Consider the following 26,129-nt stretch of genomic DNA (forward strand, 5'->3'; position numbering starts at 1 on the left):
GATGTGTTTGTGTGGCGAGGTGGGGTTTGTTATAGATTTTGTTTTTTGTTTTTTTAAATTTATTTTATTGAAGTATAGTTAATTTATAATGTCGTGTTATGTTATAGATTTGTTTTAAACATTTTTCAAGACTTCCATTTTTAAGCACTATCTGAGCTGCCACCTCCATATATTTGTGCAGTCCAGCTGCAGAAGTGAGTAAAGTTGTCAAGGACTAGATGGGCTGGATTACAGGGATTGGTTCCAGGAACGTCCATGGATGTTCAAGTCCCGTATATAAAATGGTGTGTAGTATTTGCATATCCTGTGCACATTCTCCCATATACTTTAAATCATCTCTAGATTATTATAACACCTAATACAGTGTAAGTGCTATGTAAATTGTTGCTGGTATGTCACAAATTCAAGTTTTGCTTTTTGGGACTTTCTGGAATTTTTTTTTTCTGAATAGTTTCTATCTATCGTTGGTTGAATCTGAGGATGCTAAACCCACAGATACTGAGGGCTGACTGTACTGTGTAGCTGTCCTAAGTGGTTCATCATATTCTTTGAGGATTTTTATGTATTCACCATGCAACCTAGGAAATTCTGCCAACAGCAAAATTTTCCTTCTGCAGATGCTGCTGCCTGATTATTGTCTAGGCTTCTGCCAGACATACCATTTGGGAGGAGGGAGATGAGGAACAGGAAGGACTCTGATATTTTGGAAAATCATGTGGCAGGAATTTACAGCTCTGCTTTGTAAATCTTTTTTTTCTCCTGATGTGCACCCTCCCTGACACTTTTACTTTATTCATGAATGATCACTAAAGACTTGGTGATAGCATTGTTATTTTTTAAAATTGGTAGTGAGTCTACTTTGATTTAAATTAGTTGGATAATGTACCTAAATTACCATTGCTCAAAGTGGTTATAAGAAGTATGTCTTGCATCATATTCCGTTGTGTATGTGTGTGTGTGTGTACCACAGTTTCTTTATCCATTCTTCTGCCAGTGGACACTTAGCTTGCTTCCATGTTTTGGCTATTGTAAATAATGCTGCAGTGAGCGTGGAGGTACAGGTTATCTCTTCAAGATAGTGATTTCATTTCCTTCGGCTAAATACCCAGAAGTGGAAACAAGATGGAAATACTGCCAAATACTATATGATCTCACTTATATGTGGAATCTAAAAAAAAAACGAACTTATGGAAACAACAAGTTGGTGATTGCCAGAGGCAGGGGATGGAAGAAATGAAGGAAGATGGCCAAAAAGTACAAACTTCCAGTTATAAGATAAATAAGTTCTGGGGATGTAACGTACAGCATGATGACTAGTTAACAATACTGTATCTTATATATTTGAAAATTGTTAAGAGAGTAGATTTTAAGTTCTAATCACTAGAAAAAACATTATAACTTTGTGAGGTGATGGATTTTAACTTATTGTGGTAGTCATTTTGTAATATATACATATATCAAATCATGTTGTACACCTTAAACTAATACAAGTTATATGTCAGTTATATCTCAATATAATTAACATGTCAAGTATATCTCAGTATAACAACTACGAAAAAAGAAAGTGATAATCTTTTAAGTGTTATATGTCTACATATCATACTTTAAGCATATATGAACTATCTACAGAGTTTAATGAAAATATATCAGTATCATGTGACCAAGACCCTTAGGAAAATCTTCCCATCTGGCACAGCAGTATTCTTATAGACCCCAGTTATCAGAGATCTGGTCTGGAGCACCTGTCTTTTGCTTAGTGACTTTGGGTAAATATTATTAGTTGAAGGGAAGGTACCTGAGGAGTCAAGGTTAGCCTCAAAAATCTGTGTATGGAAAATTATTTTTCTAATTAGTTGAATATTGGCAAATAAAGTTTAGAGGTAGAGAATATACTTTGCAGGACCTAGAAAAAGAATATTAATGTATCAGCACCTAGAATGTTCTTGAATGAAAACCTAGAATCCTATAGTAATAAAAAGTTGAAAAATTTTCTAAATTAATACAGAATCCCCATTAGCTTGCCTTTGTTTGTGGGTGATAAAAAACAGACGTAAATGTATCCTCCTTCAAGTTTGAAGTGTACATTACACACAGTCGTGTTTACTATGTGCACAGCATCACACAGCAGTCTCTAGAACTCTCTCATCCCACAGGACTGGAACTCTGTACCATCGAACAACAGCTCCCTCTTGCCCCCTCCTCCTAGCCCCTGGCAAACACCATTCTACCTCCTGTTGCTATGAGTTTGATTGTTTTAGATACTTTATATAAGTAGAGTCATGCAGTATTCGTCTTTTTGTGATTGGCTTATTTCCCTTAACAGTGTCCTCTAGGTTCATCTATGTTATAGCATATGACAGAACTCCCTTCTTTTCTAAGGCTGAGTAATGTTCCATTGTATGTGTACACCACATTTTCTTTATCCATCCATTCATCCATCAGACATTTAGATTGTTTCTGCATCTTGGCTATTTTGAATAACACTGCAGTGAACATGGGTATGAAATATCTCCTCAGGATCCTGTTTCCCGTTCTTTTGGATAGGTACCCAGAAGTGGGGTTGCTGAATCATATAATAGTTCCATTTTTAGCTTATTGAGGAACCTCCATACAGTTTACCACAGCAGCAACGCCATTTTACAGTCACATCAACAGCGCACAAGGGTTCCAGTTTCTTCGCATTCTCACCAACACTTGTTATTTTCGTTTTTTTCAACACTGGCCATCCTGACAGATATGAAGTGATATCTCATTGTGGTTTTGATTTTCCTGATGATTAGTGATGTTGAGCATCTTATATGCTTGTTGGCTATTTGTTTATATTCTTTGGAGAAATATCTATTCAAGTTCTTTGCCCATTTTTTTACTTGGGCAGTTTTTTGTTGTTACTGAGTTGTAGGAGTTCTTTATATATTCTGGATATTAACCCCTTATCTGATATATGGTTTGCCAGTAGTTTCCTCATTCCATAGGCTGCCCCCTCTGGGTTGCCTTTTAACAGCCCGGGATTGACTGTTGTTTCACAGTCTCAGCTTAAATTGGACTCTGGTAATGCACACCAACGTCTGTTTTCACCCTGATTCTTACTAATTCCTAATTCCAGGCTTAAATCTTGATTGTTCTCTCTTCCCATATTCTCTGAGCTATATTGTCATTACTAACTCTGATTTCCATTTTCCATGATCTCTTCTTTCCTAATGTTGTAGTAAGTGATGATTTTAAAATTACAGGTATATATTTGGTAGAAGACCAGGAAAAAAAAATCTCTTCATTAATCTTAAATGTAAAAATGAAGCAGAGGTTAAAATCAGTAGGTTTTTATGTTAAAATTTTCAAATGTGAAAATATTCCTTTTAGAGGAGCATAGACAGCAGGCAGTATATTTTGAATCAGTTCATTTGGCGAGTGTGTGGAATGACGGTTAGAGTTGTCATAAGATATATAAGTACGTCCCAAAACTTACACCTCCTGTTGACCTGCTAATCAAGCTAGAAACAGTAACTTTAGTTTGAAAACATCACGATTCTTGTTGACTGAACCAATAAATTTCACATTTACTAAAAAAGAGCTAATATAAGTGGTTGAATGTTCTGATTGGCCAAACATAATGTAGAGTTTATTTCCTAGCAAATAATGAAAGATCGATGGATGAATGTTGGTCATGAAGAAGAAGAACTAAAGCCATATGCTGAGCCTGAACCAGATTTCAATGACACAAAAAGAATAGGTAAGTATTTAAGTATTGTGAGAGGGGTGGTCCCTAGGCTAAAAGTGAGAGTCCTTTAGTCTACCAAAATCGTGTTTAAAATGTAAATGGGAAGCAATTTTTATTTGAAAAATACTTGCTTTATCATCTTTTCTTTCTCCAGATATACACTAAACATTGCAAAATTCAAGTTCCTTATTTTGTTCTCATATATTATAATCTAAACCAGTTGTTGGCAACAGTGATATAAAAATTGAGATAATGTAGATAAACCTCATTCTTTTCTTTCAGCAATTCCTAACAGGGGAAATGACTGATTTAAGTATCAGCACTGATCAGACTGATAAATATCAGCAAAACGTAGCATGTATTTTAACCAAAAACGTAGAGGCCTTGAGTTAGAGGGAGGAACACTTTGGCTCCCCCTTTGTTTCCCACTATCTCAGCAGGGTCCATCCTCCCACACGCAGTCAGTGCTCTACTCCCAACCGGTTCCCTCTCTTCATTCCCAGAGCCATCAGCAACTCACAGTTGAGTCATCTCCTGTCTGGCTTGAAGGCAGAATGGCTGAGGAGGAGCATTGTAGGGTGTTAGGAATCTGATCAGAAGAACTGTGGGATTCAAGCCTTCCAAAGAGTAAAGCAGAAATTGTTAAGAGATGAGAGAAACCACTCCATGAGTGGCTGAGGGTGTGTTGAGAGAGAGAGAAGGTGTTCTGTGTGTGTCACAGAGAGACAGATACTACGTCTAGCTGGATAAAGGAACTCAGCTCAAGGATGTACTGGGCAATGAGAAATGGAGTAGCCTGTGAATATATTAACCCACAATGTAGATAATTTCTGCATGAAAAATTGGGGATGTACAGTATCTGTAACTACACAGTGTCTGTATATTAGTAATCCAGAGGTTTTATAATTAAAGTTACACTTTAAATTTTCAAAATTTAGTTTTCATATCTGATGTGGGCAAACTTGCCCATTTTTGTTGGTTTCTTTACTAAAATAAACCCATTTTCAGAAAATTTGAATTTTGTTGTTTTTTATTTCTAGACATCATGGTCACCATGGGTTTTGCACGAGATGAGATAAATGATGCCTTAATAAATCAGAAATATGATGAAGTCATGGCTACTTATATTCTTCTAGGTAGAAAACCACCTGAAGTAAGTTTTTCACCTTTTCAGATTAATGTGAGTTATTTCTTGAGCTAAGTCACAGCTAAGTATAGATATAATGTTAGCAAATATATTTTAGGTTGTATCAAAAATACAAAGACCCTAAATTCTTATTTATCAGAATTCAAAATTCAAGTTGCTGAGTTGTGAACTAACCTTATTTCCGAATACTGAGAGATTCTGTTTTGAAAGAGCAGGCGTAGTGCCTTGCTGCTCTGAGAGGCCCTGTTCACAGTCACGTCTTTGAGAATGGCTCTGGCAGCCCAAGTGCAACAGCCCTGCCAGAGGTAACACAGTTATTTTGGGTGAGCGGAAAAGACAGCAACTGAAACAAAAGGAGGTGACAGCATTGAAAACAAAATGTATAGATGGGAACCCAGGAAAAGGTTGTTTGGTGTTTGTGATATATTTTGTCTTGTAGAGTGTCAAGTGTTTTGATACGTTCAATTGGAAATTCTCAAGGCCAGTCGAGGTCTATAATAGGGAGAGAGAGTAAGGAAGTGACTCTCTGCCAATTGTGATTGAACCTTTGATGATGCTTTGGGACAGCAAATATAAAGGTATAAATCGAGAGTCAAGAACAACCCAGAGCTTTGACAGTTGGTTGAAAATTAGACATCTGTGGGAGGCATTTTGTAGAATAGGATGAAATTATTTATAATTAGATAGTAACTATTAGTGAATCAGTACATTCAGCTGACATTTATTGAACCTACTCTGTACCAGAAACTATGCTAAGTACTGGAATAGAAAGACTAGAAGGTCTCTGCTGTCAAGGAGCCATCAGTCTAGACAGGAGAGAATCGGTCCACAGTGTGGTACAGTGTGGAACGTGCTCTGATTAGGGGGATGTACAGGATACTCAGGGACATAAGGGGACAGGCACCCACAACAGGCCAAGACATGTAAGAGGTTGAATTAACAGTATTTGATAACCTGTTGGAAATGAAGGATAAGAGACTCTCAGATTCCTAGCATAGGTGACTGATTTTGTAAGATGTATTTGCCAAGATAGGAAAAGAGTGAACCTTAGGGGGAAGATGGGAGGTTTGTTCAGTTCCGGGTGGTTGAATTTGAGATTCCTGTTGGTTGGAGCTGTTCAGTAGACATTTGGATATAAAGATCTGGATCTGAAGGGAATGAGTTGAATAGCATGAATAGATTTGGGATTCATCATCAGAGGGCCACACAGTAATGTGCCAGGAACTGTTTTAAGGACTTTACATGTATTAATTCATCTAATCCTCTCAATGACCCTACCAGGTAGGTACTACTGTAGCGGAGGAGAGGGATCTTCAGTAGAGAAGCTAATACCTAGGGAAGTGGCATCAAAGAAGCCAAGCCAAGAGAATTTTAAGAAGTGGGAAATAGTACAAATGGTTATCTCTAAAGTCTTTGAACTGTCTCTACCTAGATTTTAGATTTCACTCCTGAGATCTTTAATTTTCCAATTAATTTAAGTATAAAGGAAACACTAATTTTATAAGCATACAACCCAGCCTGCGCATGAGTTAAAATGAAGTTTGAATTGCATTGAATATAAATGAATGAAGCTACTATAAGTAGTAAGAGCCTGAACTTTGGAGCCAGGGTCACTGGGTTTGAATTCCCACCCCTCCCCCACCCCAGCACAGCCACTAACTAGCTGTGTGACTTAGGCAATTTACTTAATTTCTCTGTGCCTCAGTTTCCTGATCTCTAAAATGAGGATGACAGTAGTACCCATCTCTTAGGGTCACTGAGAGGGTTTAAAGGAATTAATACTTCTCACGTCCTCAGAACAGCTCCTGGCACACTACTATGTGCTCTGTGTTAGCTGTTATCTATTAAAATTTTCATCATCAGTATTTCTCTGCTCTTTATCATTAGCAACTTTACATATGAATTTAGATTTCCCATTAGAATGCCAGTGATTCAGTCAGAAGTTTGCTGGCAACAAAATACTTCTTTGTTACAGAGAGAGGGAAAGTGTATCAATCCCCAGTACACCATGCTTAGCTCTAAGCAGATGCAATTTCTTGATCAGAGCGAATAAACCAAATTTTGTTCTGTAAATGTGGTGGAGAAAGCAAAACAAAACAAAAAATGTGTGTGTGTTTGTGTGTGTGTATGAAGTTAAAATTTTAGATTTCATCCTAAGTTTGAATCTCAACTATACCTGAATTCGAATCCCAAAGATGTCTCTTGAATCTCTTAACCTCAGTTTTTCCATCTAAAAAGTGCAGGTTAATAGATCATAGGTTTGTTGTAATAATTAAACAAAGTAACATATATAAAAAGTTCAGCATGGCGGCTAGTATATAATAACCATTCAATAATTGGTAGCTATTATTTGGACCCAGAAGGACCCAAAGCCATTTGTACAAGATAACAGAAGATGACATGTACTTGTGGAACGATGTTGTATCCAGTTCTCTCCCTTCCTGTTTGCCAACTTGCAGTTCTGTATCCAAACTTTTTAATTTTCTTAGTTCTGATTACTCCATGTACCACTTGGAATAAATTAGAAATATCAAGCGTGCATATTGTTTCTATGAACTTTTTTTAATTTTAAAATGCTAGTGGTCTTTCTTCTTATAGTTTGAAGGTGGTGAATCATTATCCAGTGGAAACTTGTGTCAGAGGTCACGGCCCAACAGTGACTTAAACAACAGCACTCTGCAGTCCCCTGCTCACCTGAAGGTCCAGCGGAGCATCTCAGCAAATCAGAAGCAACGACGCTTTAGTGATCATGGTGGGGGAAAGTCAAATATGTGGAAAGACAGACTGAGTCTGCCCAAATTTGCATTTTTTGTTAAGCATTATATAGTTCACATGTTTATGTTCTTGTATCATTCCCAGTTATCACAGGTTTATATTGTTGAATGATAAATATAATCCTGTTTTCAGGGGCTGACCTAATTTTTGTAATCAAACAGTTTAATCTTCATTCAGAGTGTAAAGTATGCAAATAAAAATATTTTTAATACAGAGTTTTTGTTCGTTAGCAGAAAATATGTCAGTTGCTTTTCAGCTAATTATGCTTTTTTAAAAATTACAGCTGGTCCATCCATTCCCCCTGCCGTATCATATACCAAAAGGCCTCAGGCTAACAGTGTGGAAAGTGAACAGAAAGAGGAGTGGGACAAAGATGTGGCTCGTAAACTTGGCAGCACAACAGTTGGTTCAAAAAGTGAGATGACTACAAGCCCTCTTGTAGGGCCAGAAAGGAAAAAGTCTTCAACTATTCCAAGTGTGAGTAAATATTCTGGCATATTGCAATATGCTGTAGTTATTTGTTGTCAGAATTTTTTTGTTTAAAGATTTTTTTTAATTTTATCTTTTCTTTTCAAGTTTAAAAATATTAAAGTGAATCATACATTTAAAGAACGTGCAAAGGGGGCCAAGCTTCTAATAAATGAAATTTAAGAAAAAAAATCTGAGTTCTTAAAATAACATTTAACCTTACCACAAAACAGTACATTAAACTTTCCTGCCTCAGTTTTCATGTTTGTAATATTTACTTGATAGTATATTATATTGGTGCATTTAATTTTATGTTTACAAATAAACTGTTCAATGAAGGCAGACTACAACAATAATTACTTTATAGAGTTAGCTCCCATTATCCACTTAAAACAGCAAACTATAGAAATTATATAATGGGAGCTGGAAGATAAATTGAGACGTCCCCCTATAAGACAGCAGCAAAGAATAAAGAGAAAATATAAAAGAAAACTAAGATATACAAAGGATAGAAGTAGAATTAGTGACATTTAGGAAATAGGAGTATAGAAAGGAAAAGGGGCAAAATGAAAGGGAAGAAATATTTGAAGAAGAAATAATAATTTTAAAAGATGGAAAACTTCATATTAAAAGGTCTCAAAAGGGAAAACAGAAGCAAGAAGGAAAACCTACTCCTGGGCTCGTTAAAGTGGGATATATGGATACCAAAAGCAAAGAGGAAAAACTTCAAAGGTCCCAGAATGAGAAAGCAGGTGACCTTAAAAGGAGCAAGATGCAGACTGACATCTGATTTCTCAACAGTAAGATGGATGCAGGAAGATAAATGGATAAAAAATATATATCTTTTTAAAGTATCAAAAGAAAAGCACATTGAACACAGAATTTTATACCCAACCAAACTGTCATTTAAACATAAAGATACAATAAGCATATTCTTATGAATAAAGTACCTCAACTCTTGTGATACAGTGACCCATTTGAAAACACGGTACTGTTTGAGGAAGTACTCTTATAGTAAGAGAAAGGTATCTAGAGTTTTGCTGTAAAATATATGGGAATTGAAAGCAATCAACTAACTTATTAAAGTATGTATGTGGTAACATACACAAAAAAGAAAAAAAAATAATGAAAATTCAGAACCAAAATTCTGGATAATATCCAGGAAGTGAGGATAGGGATAGAAATTAAAAGGAAAAAGCATATGCCTTGGAAGGGAAGATAGGGGTAAGTGTAAGAAATCAGTACAGTTGGCCCTCACTGTCCATGCATGTTTGGTTGAACCTGAAGACACGGGACCTGTGGATACAGAGGGCCAACTATACTCAGCCACTTTATGTAAGGGACTTGAGCCTCTATAAATCTTGGAATCCACAGGGAGTCCTGGAGCCAATCCCCAGCGGATGCTGAGGGATGACTGTAGAATTCAGGAACTTAAGGGCAAGAAATAAAAGGACAAAAATAAAATGTATAACTTTTAAACCAACAGAAGAGGGCTTCCCTGGTGGCGCAGTTGCTGAGAGCCCGCCTGCCGATGCAGGGGACACGGGTTCGTGCCCTGGTCCGGGAAGATCCCATGTGCCGCGGAGCGGCTGGGCCCGTGAGCCATGGCCGCTGAGCCTGCGCTTCCGGAGCCTGTGCTCCGCAACGGGAGAGGCCACAACAGTGAGAGGCCCGCATACTGCAAAACAAAAACAAAAAAAACAATAAACCAACAGAAGAAAAGGAATTGATTTAGCTTATGGAAAGTAGGAAAGGAGAGAGAAAACATAAAAACACTTTAAATAGAAACATGAAATAAGGTACCAGAAAGCCCAGCATAACCTTAATTGTAAATGGGTTAAACTCCCCAATAGTCATTGTCTTACACAGTTAATGGAAACCATATTTTTTAAAAAATATGTGATTTGATCATCACCTTCTGGTCTATGAAACAGATGTATATAACAACTTTAAGGATGAATGGATATAGCCACTTACATTCCAGCTGGTCTGTTTGGAAATGATTTAACTATAATAGATTTAATACATTTTTTATAAGTAGTTTTTTAGACAAGTCATCATTTCCTCTTATCTAAACAGCAACTAGAGGACAGTTTCCAGAGTGTCATCACCCATATAACAGAAAGAAAGAATTCCATCCCCTAGTTCCTGCTACTCTGCTAGATTACCTGTCATTCAATTCAACCTGGTCATATTTTCCCATGGATATTCTCAGCTGTTTCCACCCCTGTCTTTATGCAGTGCTCCAGCTTAAAGTTCCCCCTGCACATTATGAAAATCCCGTTTCTATAGATCATTTCGAGTCCTGCCTCCTGGATGGAGCCTCCTAGGACTGAACACTCCAAAGTGATCTTGTTGGCCTTTCTGATTGCTGGACCACGTTATTTAGCTCGTAGCCATATGCTGCCTTGCATTGTTCACTGTGTTTCCCCATATTTATGTTCTCCTCTTACACACTGACTCAGTAGCTTCCTCAGAATCATTAGTGCTCATGCACATAGTGGGTATTCAAAGCATATTTATTAATTTTAAAAAGGCATAAAAACCAAGGCATTGGTTTAAATTTAAACTAACTATGCCACACTTACTTATCTTTTTTTTTTAAACATAAGCCAAAAGATTCTGGTAGAGAAATTCTTCTCTTAGCCACTTAGTGTTAGCATCACTGCCATCAAAGGGACAAGGCCAGGGAGGCAGCTTGTGAGGATCAGAAACCTGGAAGGCACAGTTTTGAAGGAGAAACTGTTCACCCACCACACTTTGAGAAGGAAAGTAGTGTTACTACTGAAGACAGCCAGAAACGTTTTAGAGGTCTCTAAAGGATGTATGGTAGCATGATCTGACAAGGAGTTTGTTCAAAATTAGGTTACTCATGTGACACTTCAGCCAAAACAGTGAAATTATCAAAAGTGAATATTCTTATATTGCTACATTTGGTGCCCATGGGATAATTTTACAGACTTCTAGTAATATCTTGGTGGTTTTATACTTTTCCAGGATTTTTCCCTATTTTCTGTTATTTCCAGGATTTTTCTTCTAAATTTTTTTTTAATAAATTCATTCATTCATTCAATTTTGGCTGTGTTGGGTCTTCGTTGCTACACATGGGCTTTCTCTAATTGCGGCGAGCAGGGGCTACTCTTCGTTGTGGTGTGCGGGTTCCTCATTGCGGTGTCTTCTCTTGTTGTGGAGCACGGGCTCTAGGCATGCAGGCTTTAGTAGTTGTGGCACACAGGCTCAGTAGTTGTGGCTCGCAGGCTCTAGAGCGCAGGCTCAGTAGTTGTGGCGCACGGGCTTAGTTGCTCCACGGCATGTGGGATCTTCCCAGACCACTGCTCGAACCTGTGTCCCCTGCATTGGCAGGTGGATTCTTAACCACTGCACCACCAGGGAAGCCCTCTCCTCTAAATTTTTAATCTCCAGTTAAATCTCCTCAGTAGTCTATAAGAGCAAAGTAGGAAATAATTAAATGTTCAAAAATTAGGAATTTATTAGTTAAAAAAAAAACACTGTATATCTGTGTAGCTGAAAAGAGGAAGTATTCCCAGGGTGGCACTGCACACAGTGTTGGTGTCCTCAGCTGGGCCTGCCTGTGATCCTGGAGCTTTGGTCTCTTAACATGACCAGTGGCTGTGGGGTTTTCCCAAGCAGGTGCAGAAGGTTCACCCACAGGCTTCCAGGTGGCCTTCCATCTTCAGGGCCCCAGGTTTCCTGTTTGTGATGATAGTGTGGGGTGTCTCTCATGCATAGTCCCCTCAAGCTGCCTGTGCCACTCTCCTGGCCTTCTCCCTATCACCAGCTTGCAAAGGCATGAATAAAACCCAGCTTTTTCCAAACAACTGTTCACCACTGCTGTAGGACAGTAAGCTAAGAAAACTGCGCGATGCTTGCTATGCTTTGCCTTTTATTCCTACAAGGGAGAGGGGTGGGAGATAGAACTTGTTAATATAAGATTCTGATGAATTAAAATTCTACCACAGATTTTTTTCAGTTATTTGCAGCTTAAATTCACTTCTCTGATTTTCCACAAATACAGTTAGAATATTTTAATGTGTTTTTTTTTCCTTCTTAAAGAACAATGTGTATCCTGGAGGTAGCATGGCAAGAAGGAATACATACGTCTGTGAAAGAACCACAGATCGATACACAGCATTGCAGAATGGAAAAGACAGCAGGTAACTGTCACAGTGACAGGCAGGGCTACCTTTGTCATTGCTTTGCATTAGTGCTCTGGGTAAAACTCCTGTAGCTGAATGGGTCAAGAGGAACGGAAACACAAAACAGCTAGTTAGATTGCAACCAACCATTCTTACTAAGGCACCTCCTCATCTGTACCAGAATGGAGCAATGGAAAAATATTTAGGGAAAACAGGAGATAAATGTCTTAACCTGTGATTTTTCTGAATAAAATATGATAGTAAATGATTCCCTATAGCAAAACCTATCATAGCATCCTAATCTGATCTTCATTATTTGAATCTTACTCTTTTATACCCTTGCTGCTTCCTCCTTACCTTCTTCCTTCCCACCCACCCCCCAGCAAGTCAGCATTATATCCAAATAGTGAAGGCTTTGTTTGCCTTCCTCTAAAGAAATGTGGCCATTTCAACTGATCATTGAGAAGCATACAGTTCTCAAAGTGTTTTATTTTAAATATGATAAATCATATTTTATTATTTAAAAAATCTAAGTTCTTTTCATCGTGAGTTAAGGACTGCTCATCAGTATATTACAAAAGGACAGGGGGAGTCTTTTCTAATAAAATTTCATTTAGTTCCATCCCTAGTCATTTCAGCAGACTGGACAGACCATTCTTACACTTGTTTCCTCTCAGTTAATAGGCATTTAAAGTAAATGTTATTATAAGGCATAGAAAGGTAAATGAATCTTCCTTGGACCTAAGATCCTTTAGGCTAGGAAGGTTGTTGGGAATTGATTTCTAACTTACTCTTTTTCCTGTACTAAATCGTAATCTGCAGCTCCTTTAGTCTATAACAGTTTAACCTGTTGATTAAAGATATGAATTAAAAGTATTTTGATGATGTTTCCAGAGATAGGATTTTTGCTACAATTATGAATTCTTATTGAATAACAGACAATGAACCACAGCAACACGTCACACCCAATTGTGATTGCTGGAAAGTGAAAACTGTCTCTAATCATAATCATTTTATCCATAAAAATAATGTCATACTTTTCAGATTCACCTATATAGAACAAGAGTGTGTGAGATCTTTTCCATGGAAGGTGGTGGTAAATTCACCGTGTACACTTTGGACAAGAATATTGTTGTTAGTCAGTAATAATACCACTAATGTTGATTTCTAAGTGTTTCAGTCATGAGAGGTATTAGTCAATTTAGACTTTTAAAAATCTAGTTCTTAAATTTTAGTAAACTGCAGTTTTTCTTCTTTTTTACATTCCACGGTCTTCTCAACTGTCTTATGTTGAAAGCCTCACGGAGATGTCCGCGAGCAGCATATCTTCTGCAGGCTCTGCCGTGGCTTCCGCTGTCCCCTCAGCGCGACCCCGCCACCAGAAGTCCGTGTCCGCCTCTGGTCATCCTATGAAAGTTACACTGCCGACCATTAAAGACAGCTCTGAAGCTTACAGACCCGGGTAACACGCTGGTTGCATCTCATTCTGTTTGTCGTTAAGAGTTTTAAAAAATGTCGCACCATACAAAAATACAAGATAGCCATCATATTATGAGCTTTTTGAAGACTCAGTGTTTGTGGCAGAGGTAAAGTTGAATTGTAACATAAACTTACTACGTCCCCTAGCAGTTATCAGAAATGTTGCTTACAATGTAAATCATTTTCTGGAGGAATTTTCTTCAAGGGTTTTGTTTTAAATCCCTCCATAGAGTAAAAGGTTGTGGCCAAATTTATCATTCAGTTAAATTGAGTTTTTATGGTTTAAAAACAAACAAAAACCCACGAGACTGGGGGTTGAGACCTGGTTAATCTTCTCGGCTCTGGCCAGTCACTTGTTCTTAAGAAGAACTTTTAGTTTTCCTGTCAGTAGTGAAACAGATGATCATGAAGAGCCCTTTCAGTTATAAAGTTAAATGACTATTTTTCTGCTATTTCTGTATGTTGAGATTTCTCAAATTCAGGAAAATGTTTGATAGTTAGATTTGTTAATCATGTTGGTGGTGTCCTGTAGCCTTTGCTATCACTGAGGCCGAAATTATAAATAGGAAATGAGCCTTCAGTTCAAAGGCTTTTTGATAAACAGTAAAATCTGTGTTCTACATTGCTGAATGGTTTAAGAGAATAGTTAAAAAAAAAAAAAAAATTGCATGCAGTGCCCCTTGTCTGGCATTCCTGATACTGAAGAGTGTTTATCGTTGTATCCCCATTTCAGTAATTTCTTAATCGTTAGTAACTAAATTTTTATAAAAGGCATTTAGTTTGAATCTGAAATGTCATCCGTCTCTGGCGATAACAGTACTTACAGCCAACCCATGCATCACATCTGTAACGGAAAGAATAGAATAGGGCCGAATAAAAGTAGCCATGGCAATTTTCTTCTGGTTTTGAGCATGAGTGAGACCTTTCTCTGTCACCATTCTGAGAGCTACGTCTCAATGTGTCCCAGCAGTACAGCTCAGCGCGCGCCTGCTGCTTCCCCGTCTGCTTACAGTATTAGTGCCGCCACCCCTGACCGGACCCGCTTCCCCCGGGGCAGCTCCAGCCGCAGCACCTTCCATGGGGAGCAGCTCCGCGAGCGCCGCGGTGCTGCCTACAACGGGCCGCCCGCTTCCCCCTCGCATGAAACGGGGGCATTTGCACACGCCAGGAGGGGCACGTCAACTGGTATCATAAGCAAAATAACGTCCAAATTCGTCCGCAGGTCAGTACCAACATATTGTGGTGTTTTCTGTCCTCTAGGAATTAACAAAGAAGATTCGTTGTTTTCTTTAGTCTCTACAGTGATTTTCCAAAATGGTTTTATGACATTTCATTAGACATGCTCTTTTACAGAAGTTGGAAGAAAAAGATCAAGGAAGACATAAAGTCTGTTCCCTTAAGGAAAAGAAAGAAAAACGAAAGAACAAAATGAGAATTTAAGAATACTATAGAATAGAGCAGAAAGAGCAAAACTTGACATCGAAAATGTGTGTTCGAACAGAGTATCCCCTACTTAAAAACCTTGATTTAGAAAAAGGAATTAAATATGACTTTACCTTTATCCTTCAAATAGTATTTCTTAAGAATACTCTTCAATTGCTCACTAATAATATATATACATAATATATATATATCGTTTACCTTTTATTCTTCCTTATAAAAAGCCTATGTATTGGAATCACAGAGATTACTTATGTAATTTAACATCATAAAATCCTAACATCAGAACACAGTAAACACAAAATGAATGCAAGTGTAGTAACCTAATCCAGTAGAATAATGAAATTGTACCCTTTTCTGAAAATTAAGCATAAGTGGGTAATACACATTGATTATACAAGTTGCTGAACACAGTGCAGGTTGACGTAAGTTTGGTGTGCTATCAGGTCCTACTAAAAGCCCATGAAAGTCCCGTATGAACCAAGCCCTGTGCCAGGTGCCGAGCAGGATTCAAAGATAAAGAGACAGCGTCTGTGCCCTCAAGATTCGGGTAGCCCCAAAAGGATCAGACCGGACACCACCAGCCACGATATACAATGAACGTGAACAGAAAGGAGAGTGCAGACAAGGCACTGTGGGGTTCCTGGCTCGGGAGGGAAGCTCAGGCTCCGTACCAGGCAGTTGTTTGAGGAAATAAGAAGTTATGGGTAAGAAAGTTTTATACTTGCAGCAAAAATAGTACTTCGGTACTTAATTTTCAATGTTTTTAGCGTTCCTAGGATTTCAGATAGTGCGTGTGGAAAAGAGAAGCAGTGTCCTTAGCCTCTCACCTTTTCTTGGATCTGTTTATAGACTCTGTTCATGGATCAGTTTGCCCAAGATCACACAGCTGAATTTATTACTTTAAATATACCCCATGCAACGGCTGTTTCTAACCGTATCAGTCTGAGATTTTGTACCGCTTGGGCAGTTACCATGACACATCGACAGAGAAAGACCTGAAAGCTCCCCCGCAGAGTCAGCGGGACAGCGGGACAGGGGTGCTGGCTGGCCGTCAGCAGGGTAGTAGTTAGGTTATCAGTAGTTGGAATTTGGCTGACAATATAAATCCATGTTTAAAACCCGGTACTTTCTCCTGGTTAAGCCACGATTAATTTTAAGGTGAAGAAAAACAGGTTTTGAGTTTAATGCTTGATTACTAACTGTACATTAAGCATTAGGCAAAATATTGCTCTTTACTTTGCCATAAAAATTTAGATTCTAGAGGGAATGTAGTAAGGAACACCAGACAAGAAGATTGCCGTGTAGGCATTCAACAAATGTGAAGACCTACTACGTGCCGGGCCCTCTACCCGCTGCTCTTGATACAGCCCCTCCATTCCTGCGAGTCGCTGATGGTCTCACGACACTCCACAAAGCTGAAACCTTTTCCTTACTTGGCTTCTGCCCTCTCAGGCTCCCTATCCCTTCTCAGTCTCCTTTGCTGGTTCTTTCAGGTCTCTTTGCCCTTCCCCCTGACCTCTAAATGCCAGCCTACCCCAGGGCATGGTCTTTGGACACATTCTCTTCTCTGGTTATCCTCACTCTGTTGGTGCTCTCATTCAGACCCGTGACATCAAACTCCATCATGTGTTAACAGTCCCAGCTTAGATTTCGTAGCCCAGGCCGCTCCTCTGAAGGACAGCCTCCTGTACCCAGTAGTCTGCTCTGCCTGTCCACCTGGGTGTGTAATAGACTCTCAAACAGAACCTGTCCAGAATGCAGCTCTCGCTTCTCTGCCTCTAACTGGCCCCCCCGCCTCCTTCATCATTTTAGGTAATGGCGACACCATCCTTCTGGTCGCGCAGACCCTGAGGCTGGATTGTCCTTCGCTCCTCCTTTCTTCGTACCACATGTCAGTTCCACGAGCGGCTGTGTTGGCTCTGCCTTCACAGCAGTTCCAGGATTTCGCTGCTTCCAGCACTCCTACCGCTGCCTTCGCCGTCTAAACCACTGTTGATCTTCCACCTCCTCACAGGTCCCCTAGCTTCTGCCCTTGTCCTCCAGTTCTGTTCACAACAGTGTAAGTCCTCCATTTAAAATCCTCAGCTTGCTTTTCATCTCACTCAGAATACAGTTCAGAGCCTCCCAGTCGTCTCCATAGTCTGGCCACCCGTTCCTGCTCTGACCTCATCTTCTCCCACTCTTTCCCTTGCTGGTTCGCCACCAGCCCCAGAGGGCACCTGACTGTCCTTGGGCACACCAGGCACCCTTGTTCAGGATTTCATACTCCGTTGATACCTGCGCGGCTGGCTTCTACACCTCCTGCAGCTCTTTGCGGGACTGTCACTTCCTCAGCGAGGCCTTCCTCAACCCCACGTGGTAAATCATCCCCTCTCCCTCCCAACACTCCCTTTTCCGGCTTTATTTTTCTCTGTAGCACTTAATACGACCTGAGATTGTATGTTTGCTTTACGTAGTTGCTCATCGTCCATCCCTGCCGGGGAGATGTGCTCCGTGAGAACAGGGGTTTGCAGTAGGCTTGTTGGCTTGCTGTATTTTGTGCTGAATCTCCTGCTGAGCAGTGGGTGCTTCCTCTGACACGTACTCTGGCACTCCGTAAACATTCATCTCATGAGCAGATGAATAGTGTGGAAGACAGTTTAAAAAGTAAACAAATAAGCTTGTAATACATTCTGATAAGTGCTCTGAAGCGGGCAGGTTCTGAAAGAGAGAACAAGGTTGAGGGAATAGGAGTGTTCAGACCCAGCCTGTGAGGGGAGCTAGCATGGAAATTTCTAAGGTTCCACCATGCCCTTATTACACTTTGAACAGTGTCATCTAGTAGAGGGTTTTGGTGGGGGGCGGGGGGGGGGGCGTGGTAGGGAAAGAAGGGAGGGCGGAGGTTGTTTGCTGTTCTTTGTCAGAAATTAGATAGGGTTTTTTAATGTCTTGATTTTTAACATATTTTAATTAATTCTGGATTTGGTGAGAGAAGAGAAAAAACGCTCAATTCTTCTCCGAGGCCACTTGTCACCCTGTGAACAGCTTTGGCTTTACAAGTATGTTTGCGTTCGCAGCAGTGCATAAGGGTAGCATTTTGTGGCTCAAGATGACGCCATCTAATAACCCCCTGACGACTTGATGCAGGAAGACAAGCAAGCATGGGTTTCCGCCCTGGGGATGAACCTGCTGAGCTCTTTAGCAGCTGGCAGACGGGGTCAGGCGTGTTGAGCTTTCGGGGGTTGGAGGCTTGGAGATAAGCTGGAGAGCCTCTCAGTGCCTTATTATTTAACATTCTCAACTCAGCTGTCAGGTTATCATCCTTCCCACTGGTCTCGTCTTCTTAATCCCATCCTGGGTTCAAGCCCGGCCTTTCTCTCTGTTCCCTTTGCCTTCCTCACTTCACTCTGCCTAAAGCCTGAAGAAATGGGGCCGCACGCTGACGCCCCCGTGGGACCCGCACCGGCCCCCGGGGTGCTGGCGGGCAGGGCTGGCTCTGAGCACAGTGCGGGGGCCAAGGCGCCTCCAGACTCGGGGACCAGCTGAGTCCCCAGCGTGCCACTGAAGGCTTTAAAAGATGAAGAAAATAGGATTTTATAGGGGAAAAAAGTAAAGGAACTTGGGTTATTAAGCTTTAAGAAAAGAAGTATAAAGAATAGTTCAGAGTTAATCGTTCATGTATTTGAAAACCATTATCGCAAAGAAGAAACCAGCTAGTAGTTCTCCTTGGCCAGTGAGAAGCTGGACACCAGAATGGCCACATGAGAGAGTTGTTTTCTGGTTTTAAGAAAGAACTTTCTAATTAGGAAAGTGATTTACACTAGACTAATCTGTCAAGGGAGAATGTAGACGTACTATTTCCAAAGTCTTTTAAATAGCATTTAGAACGATTTGCTTTGGATCAGTGCTATATACCTACTGTACAAGCAGGAGATTGGATCAAACCTTATGATTTCTTTTTTTGAAACCTTATGATTTTTTAACCATAGTTCTTACATAGGGAGTAACCTGATTCGTTCAACTGATTATATTAAGATATTTGGCTTTCCTTTAAGTTTTAAATATTGGAGAACCATGCTTCACTGCATATGCTGTTACAGCCAGCAGCATGTTCTGTACCCCTAGGTGCCTCACACCATGGCTGCTTGCAGCTGACTTAACTGGACTATTTGAAACCATTGCCAAATAGCAGAAATTCTTCCAGTCAGTATTCCTAGTGGCATCCAGGAAGGCAGGAACAAGGTATGGGAAACGATGTGACGAGTCAGTTGCTATTTCCACAATTACAGCAGGGGAAGTAGGGTCTAAGGGGTGTTTCATTCCTAATGCTTACACTTGGGCAGCAGTCTGCTAGCAGTGATTCATAAGGCAAAGTATAAATAGGACAGAAAAGTCCAGTGAGACGTATGTCCCTTCCTGCTAAAGGAATTTTATCTTAGCAGCAGGAATCAACAGCATTATTATCTTTCTTGCCCAGCTGGTGGACTGCCCTTCAGTATATATCAGTACATCTACATGTAACTCGAAATATACATTTCACTTTGAGCCTGCTCAAAAAATGTTTCGTTTATTTCAGTGTGCTATAATAAAAATAGGTTTGTGTAGATGGCTTTGAACTTTTATTATACTTCCCAATGAAAATGCTAGTTATTAAAAATAGAAATTTAAGAAACCCCATTTGAATGTGAGAATACATCTTATTATCCTTTTTAATTCAGATAGGAAAATGGTTTTTACATAATACTTTTGTCAAGAAAGCCCTATAGTTAGGGACCCTGAGAAGCATATAAGACATTCATATTTTTAACCATGAGTTGAAGTTTTAGAGCTTATTGTACTGCTGGATTTTCTTAATTTGGGGAATGAGGAAGGTGGCACTGATTTTATTCCTGTTGAATTTATTTTATGTAAATAATATAAATGTTTCTGGAATGGTTAAAACATTAAGAACTTAAGGGTTTAAGTTGGTGACTTTTCCAGCTATTTAATAGTATTTTGCTATCACCAGCCTTCTCTTAATCTATTTAAACTGGTTTATAACTTGATACTGCTATGTTAGATACTTAATTACCTTTGAAAATGACAAATAGTTAAAATTTTGGCAGGCTTAAAAAATACTAATTACATTCAACAAAAGAACAATTAGTGGAGTTTTCCTGGTTTTACTTCACAGGTGGATGTCCAGGTAAGATCAATGTTTCTGTTTAAGTTTGAATTCATGTCTTTAGACTCACCTGCTTGGATAGGCTGTTTGGTTTGCTATAATATTTTATCAGGTGCATGAATCATTAGCATAACTTCTGAAATAAGTTACTTGCATATTTAAAAACTAGTATTTATTTTTAGAAATACTTATGTGTTGAGCTTTATTTCTAACTACAAGATTAATTTATATTTTTCTAAATTGAGCGACTACTCAAATTATGTTTAATAACCATTATGAAGTTAAATCTTGCTGTCGATAATTATTAAATAGTTTTGACTTTAGATTGAACTAAGCTAAACCAAAAGGTAAATTATGACTTTAAAATCGTGGCTGGGAATTGGAAGATCACGTAAAAATCCTAAACCATCACCTAGCACCTCCTCTATGACAATACCCAGTAGACGCTCAATAAATGGTAGTCAAGTGTGGTTATGATGAAAAACATAAGAAATGGTATTAGACTGACTAGTCATAGAAATCTGTCTTGCTAGAAGTTTGCTCAACAAGTTTATTTTAAAATCATTTTAGATGTAGGTTTTCTTGGTATTTTTTTCACTTTTATCATTAAATCTCAACCTTCACTTTGTTTTGAGGGATCCAAGTGAAGGCGAAGCCAGTGGCAGAGCCGACACTTCAAGGTGAGGAGCCACTATTAATACTTCGCTGTTAGGTCCCTGTGTGTGAAGACGTACTTTTGAAATACTTACAGCACTTAATAAACATGGATAGAACTAATAACTAGATAGTATGTGTATTTAAAATTTTACATTGGTATGGGTTTTCCTAATGTTGCCTAGCATTTATTAAGTTTATTAACTTTAAGTTTGTGTTTCCTAAACATTATTTTGAATTGTATGCTTTATAGCCTTTCTGTCCTTTAAAAAACATGTCTTAGCAGAAGCATTAATAGATTAAAATGTACTGATCCTTTTCTCACTAAAATGATGTAAATAAAATCAGTCTTGGGACTTCCCTGGCAGTCCAGTGGTTAAGACTCTGCACTTCCACTGCAGGGGACACGGGTTCGATCCCTGGTCGGGGAGCTAAGACCCCCGCATGCCTCGCAGTGCAGCAAAAAAGAAAAAAATTAGTCTCAGTCAAATAATGCAGAACATGGAGGTTACCAAATACATAGGAAGATGTGATATCAGTAATATATTTTAGGGGACTCTTCATTGGTGGACCACATTTCAAAACTCTCACCCTGCCGTACTTTATGGGTTACTTGACATTTAATACTGGTTGTGTATTCGTTCTGGCAGTGGGTCTCAAACCTGAGCACATTCAGGATGAGGCGGAGGGCTCGAGGAAGCAGGTGGCTGAGCCCCACCCCCAGGGTTTGTGATTATCAGGGAGGGGCACTGATGCCGCTGGTCTGGGGACCGCATTAGTGACATGTCAGTACTTGTGTTCATATTTATAAATGGGAAATTTAAGAAACGAAGGCATTCAATTATTTCGAGTGTACACCAGCATTAAGGGGTCCAGTATAAATCTCAGAACCTTAACAAGCAGTTCCTCAGTAGGACAGAGGCCCACCTTCATTCAGGAATTATATCTGACCAGCTAAACACAAGCCTCAGTTTAATTTCTCCTTTTTAAAATTATTTGAAACATAAAACACAATGAGCTATGGAAAAGACTTCAGCGAGCATTCCTATGTAGTCTTTTTATTTTACAAACTGTGCTGTATATATGTTTAGTCATAGTAGTTGAAATATTTCTTTTTTGAGTTAGGTACCTGAATCACCATAGTAGGGAGCCAAAGAGAGGCAGGACAAATAGTTTTCATTTCCTTCTGCCTGCTGAGTAAACATGCAGGACTCTTGTTTTCAACTCCTCCCTCACTTAGTCACTTAGTCTTGAGCCCCCTTCTTGCATCTCATCCTGTCTTTCTACTCGATTTTCCTCTGAGACATTTAATCGTGTGTAGGGTCACAAGTCGCTGCTGATGTTGCAGTTAATCTGCATGCATTTATCTTTTTAATGTGACTACATGTCTCTTTTGTTTGGTCATTGTTGAATTTTGCTTTTCGGTTTTTTGTCTGTTTTGCTTTTGAGCAAACTTATTTGATACCTACTATCTGTAAGGTACTGGCTGGTCATTTAATCCTCATAACAACCAAGTGAAAAGTATCCATTTTACAGATGAAGAAGCAGTAAGGAGCATCGGTGGGACCAAACCAGTTACAGTGGGGTTCTGTCCTTTCGGAGGGATGGTTGGGCACGATGGTGAATAGCAGACCGCGTGGGCGTTGGCTGTGTCGTACCACTTACCTCGCTGTGTACCTTTAGGGAAGTTACTTTAACTCTCTGTGCCCATGCGTCCTCATTCTGACTGCCTCCTAGGGTTGCTGGGAGGGGTAAATGAGTAAATAATACACGTTAGGCACTTAGAACAGTTCCTGGTACCTAGTAAGTACTCAGTAGGTGTTAGTTGTTACTATTGGTGTCAGTCTTTCCAGGCACTTTCTACAGTTAACGTTACCAGTGCTGATGCCTTTGAGATACAGGTAGAAAAATATCTTGTATGTGCCTGTTGTCTTAAGGTCACCAGGTTTCCTTGATGGAATGGAAGGAAAACTATACTTGGAATAAAACATCTGATTTCTAGTCTTCGCTTTCCAACTCATTAGCTCTATGACCTCAGGAAAGTAATTTACATTTCCTAGCCATCAGTTCTGTTTTTAAAATGAGTGTTCAATCAAGTGATGTCGTGGGTGCGTCCCCACCCTAGCAGGCTGATTCCATGGCCCGCATTGTACATGTGGTCCCAGTGAATGATACGGGTCGGATCTGCACACCCAGAGGCCTGTGATGCCATGGCTTAGATTCAGTGAGCAAAAAAGAGAATAATAGAGAAGCCACTGAGATAAATACTCTCCATACTTTGGAAATTTATTTTCTGTACTTACTCCTTTCCTGCTTTTCTCAAGCTTGCATAGTTGGCAGAGCTTTGTCAGCCCAGATATGTAGGAATGAGGAGGAAAGCATATGGAAATGGATACATAAAAATGTGTACGTGAATATACTTTATATGATGATAGTGATATAAAATCTATAAACAGATACAAAATATGTAGTAGAATATAAACTTTCAAAGCACATCATTTTTTTCTTTAAATCACATGTAAGTGAGATAGATTAACAAGTTAAAATTGTAACATCTTTGGATAATTGCTCAACAAATTTAATTACAGCATCTTCTGAATCATAAGTAATCTATGAATTTTACCTTTCTTTGATTATTTGAAGTAGGTTTTCTGATACTATATTATTTATGGGAGACCTACAATAAGGAAAATCCAATAAGGTTCATTCATTTAACAAATATGTGTTAATCATCTACTGTTTGCCTAGCACAGTTCTAAATGTCTGAGAGGTATCAGTGAACAAAACAGACAAAACTCCTTACCCTCCTGGCCTTTGCAATCTAGCGGTGGAGACAGACAATAAATAATAAACATAATAAATAAATGAATTAAATACTATGTAAGAATGTGATAAGTACTATAGAGGAAAAAATAGCAGGGTGAGGAGGTTGGCCATGCCAGAGTAGGAGCTGGGGGTGCAGTAGGGTAGTTAGGCTAGACCACATGGAGAAAGTGAGCAGAAGCTTGAAAGAAGTAAGGGAGTTAGTCATGCATCTATGTGAGGGAAAAGCATTCGTGGCAGAGGGAACAGCCTGTGTTAGAGCCATAAGGCAAGATCATACCCCGTATGTTCAGAGAATAGTATGGAGTCCAGTGGGTCTCGATGGGCATGAGCAAGGAGGAAAATAATAGATGAAGGGTTGGGGTTGGGAGTTGGAGTATAGGTCATGTGGAGCCTTGTAGACTATTGTAAGGATATCTTTAGCAAAACGTTGAAATCATTAGAACTGATGTCTGCACTCCTGCGTGTGGTATGGCCTGACGTCTTTGCCCCGTTGCAGTACCACGTTCTTTCTCAACATCATCAGGTACAGGCAATCCCTCTGTAGCCATTACTGCTCTCCTTGTCCCCAGTCCTTCTCCTACCCAAAAAAGGTAAAAAAAGAAAGGAAATTTTTCATTGTATTTCAAAAATGTGTATTTGTAAGCAGCATGCTAGTGGTATCCATTTTGTATAAATGTGCAGAAAATGGAGGATCTGCATTTTCCAACTTAAACAGAGAAATAAGGAGGAAAAGTACTAGATTTTTTACTTTTGGATGCAAACTTACTTCCCACAAACAAATATATTTAAGAAAATGTGCTATTTTAAATGGAAGATATTAATAAAAGTCAAAACAGATGGCGTCCTGGAAGTCTGGTTTGTGTAACAGCAAGATGATACAAATCTTTGTATCTGCTTGAAGGCAGTCTGCAAACTGAGTAGTTTTATTAAGCACTGGATTATGACCACTTAGATTTTATGTGTGGTTTGATTTCTTTGCTGAATGGAATTTTTGTTTTCATTTTTTTCCCCCTCTGTCCTCTTATTCCAGAAGTACAACAGGGGAACCAAAAGAAAGAGACAAGGAGGAGGGTAGAGATTCCAAGCCACGTTCTTTGCGGTTCACGTGGAGTATGAAGACCACTAGTTCGATGGACCCCAGTGACATGATGAGAGAAATCCGGAAAGTGTTAGATGCAAATAACTGTGATTATGAACAAAAAGAGAGGTTTTTGCTTTTCTGTGTCCATGGGGATGCCAGGCAGGATAGCCTTGTGCAGTGGGAGATGGAGGTCTGCAAGTTGCCACGGCTGTCCCTCAATGGGGTCCGCTTCAAGCGAATATCCGGGACTTCTATTGCCTTTAAGAACATTGCATCTAAAATAGCAAATGAGCTTAAGCTGTAAAGAAACTCAAATTTACAGGATCAGGGAAGATACATCCATATATGAGGTACAGTTTTTGAATGTACTGGCAATGCTTAATGTGATTGGCCTGTGAATCTCCTCATGTAGATTTTGCCCTTACTGCAATAAGGTTATACATAGTTATGAACTGTAAAGTTAAAGTCAGTATGAACTATAATAAATATCTGTAGCTAAAAAAGTAGGTTCACATGTACAGGTAAGTATATTGTGTATTTCTGTTCATTTTCTGTTTATAGAGTTGTATAATAAAACAGATGATTGCTTAAAAACCTGTATAGTTGTCTAGATTTCTGCACGTAAATGTACGTTTGATGCTTTGAGTTGAAAATATTCTTTCTGTTATTTACATTCTGGTGGGTTTTTAAAATTCTTACCTCCATCATGCAATTTTGAAAATTGAGAATTGTGTCCACAATTAAAAGTGCACAGAAATAGTCTTTACAATTATAGCATGGACTTTTAAAAATTATTTTTAAATCATATTTAAATTTAAATCAGAAGCTGATAAATAGATCAGCTTTATTATACACAGAATTACTCCTGCTTATCTTTGCTCTTATCCTTGTTATCAGACAAGGTTTCGTTGAGAAGATACAAAATGTTTACAGTGTTGGCACTTAGCGTTTTTAAAATAAAGTACATGAAAATAATAATAGCTTTGCCTTGAGCTAACTAAGAAGTACTGGGGAAGAAGTTAAACCTACATCAAATTTCTTTTGAACATTAAAGTATTTTCTGGCCGGGCTTCCCTGGTGGCGCAGTGGTTGAGAGTCCGCCTGCCAATGCAGGAGACGCGGGTTCGTGCCCCGGTCCGGGAAGATCCCACGTGCCGCGGACAGTGAGAGGCCCACGTACCGCAAAAAAAAAAAAAAAAAAAAAAAAAAAGGTATTTTCTGGCCCACTGCTAATTGTAGCA

General features: G+C 39.1%; 1 protein-coding gene across 7 annotated transcripts in view; it reads left to right on the forward strand.

The window, feature by feature from the left end:
* MARK1 (microtubule affinity regulating kinase 1) overlaps window positions 1-25,478 on the forward strand; it is a 164,758-nt gene extending 139,280 nt beyond the window's left edge. For 2 of the 7 annotated variants that reach the window (XM_024130567.3, XM_028488347.2), the window contains exons 10-18: window positions 3,628-3,727; window positions 4,756-4,868; window positions 7,461-7,614; window positions 7,921-8,114; window positions 12,180-12,280; window positions 13,560-13,724; window positions 14,709-14,963; window positions 20,963-21,007; window positions 24,838-25,478. In XM_024130567.3, the coding sequence (XP_023986335.1) occupies window positions 3,628-3,727; window positions 4,756-4,868; window positions 7,461-7,614; window positions 7,921-8,114; window positions 12,180-12,280; window positions 13,560-13,724; window positions 14,709-14,963; window positions 20,963-21,007; window positions 24,838-25,192 (1,482 nt within the window). In that variant the 3' untranslated portion in view covers window positions 25,193-25,478. Of the gene's footprint in view, window positions 1-3,627; window positions 3,728-4,755; window positions 4,869-7,460; window positions 7,615-7,920; window positions 8,115-12,179; window positions 12,281-13,559; window positions 13,725-14,708; window positions 14,964-15,627; window positions 15,889-20,962; window positions 21,008-24,837 lie in introns of all 7 variants that reach the window. The other 5 variants (XR_008617023.1, XM_024130568.2, XM_024130569.3 and 2 more) reach the window with 5 other exon arrangements.
* Window positions 25,479-26,129: the final 651 nt, after the last annotated feature.

This window comes from Physeter macrocephalus, chromosome 4 (genome assembly GCF_002837175.3).
Source record: "Physeter macrocephalus isolate SW-GA chromosome 4, ASM283717v5, whole genome shotgun sequence".
Lineage (NCBI taxonomy): Eukaryota > Metazoa > Chordata > Mammalia > Artiodactyla > Physeteridae > Physeter > Physeter macrocephalus.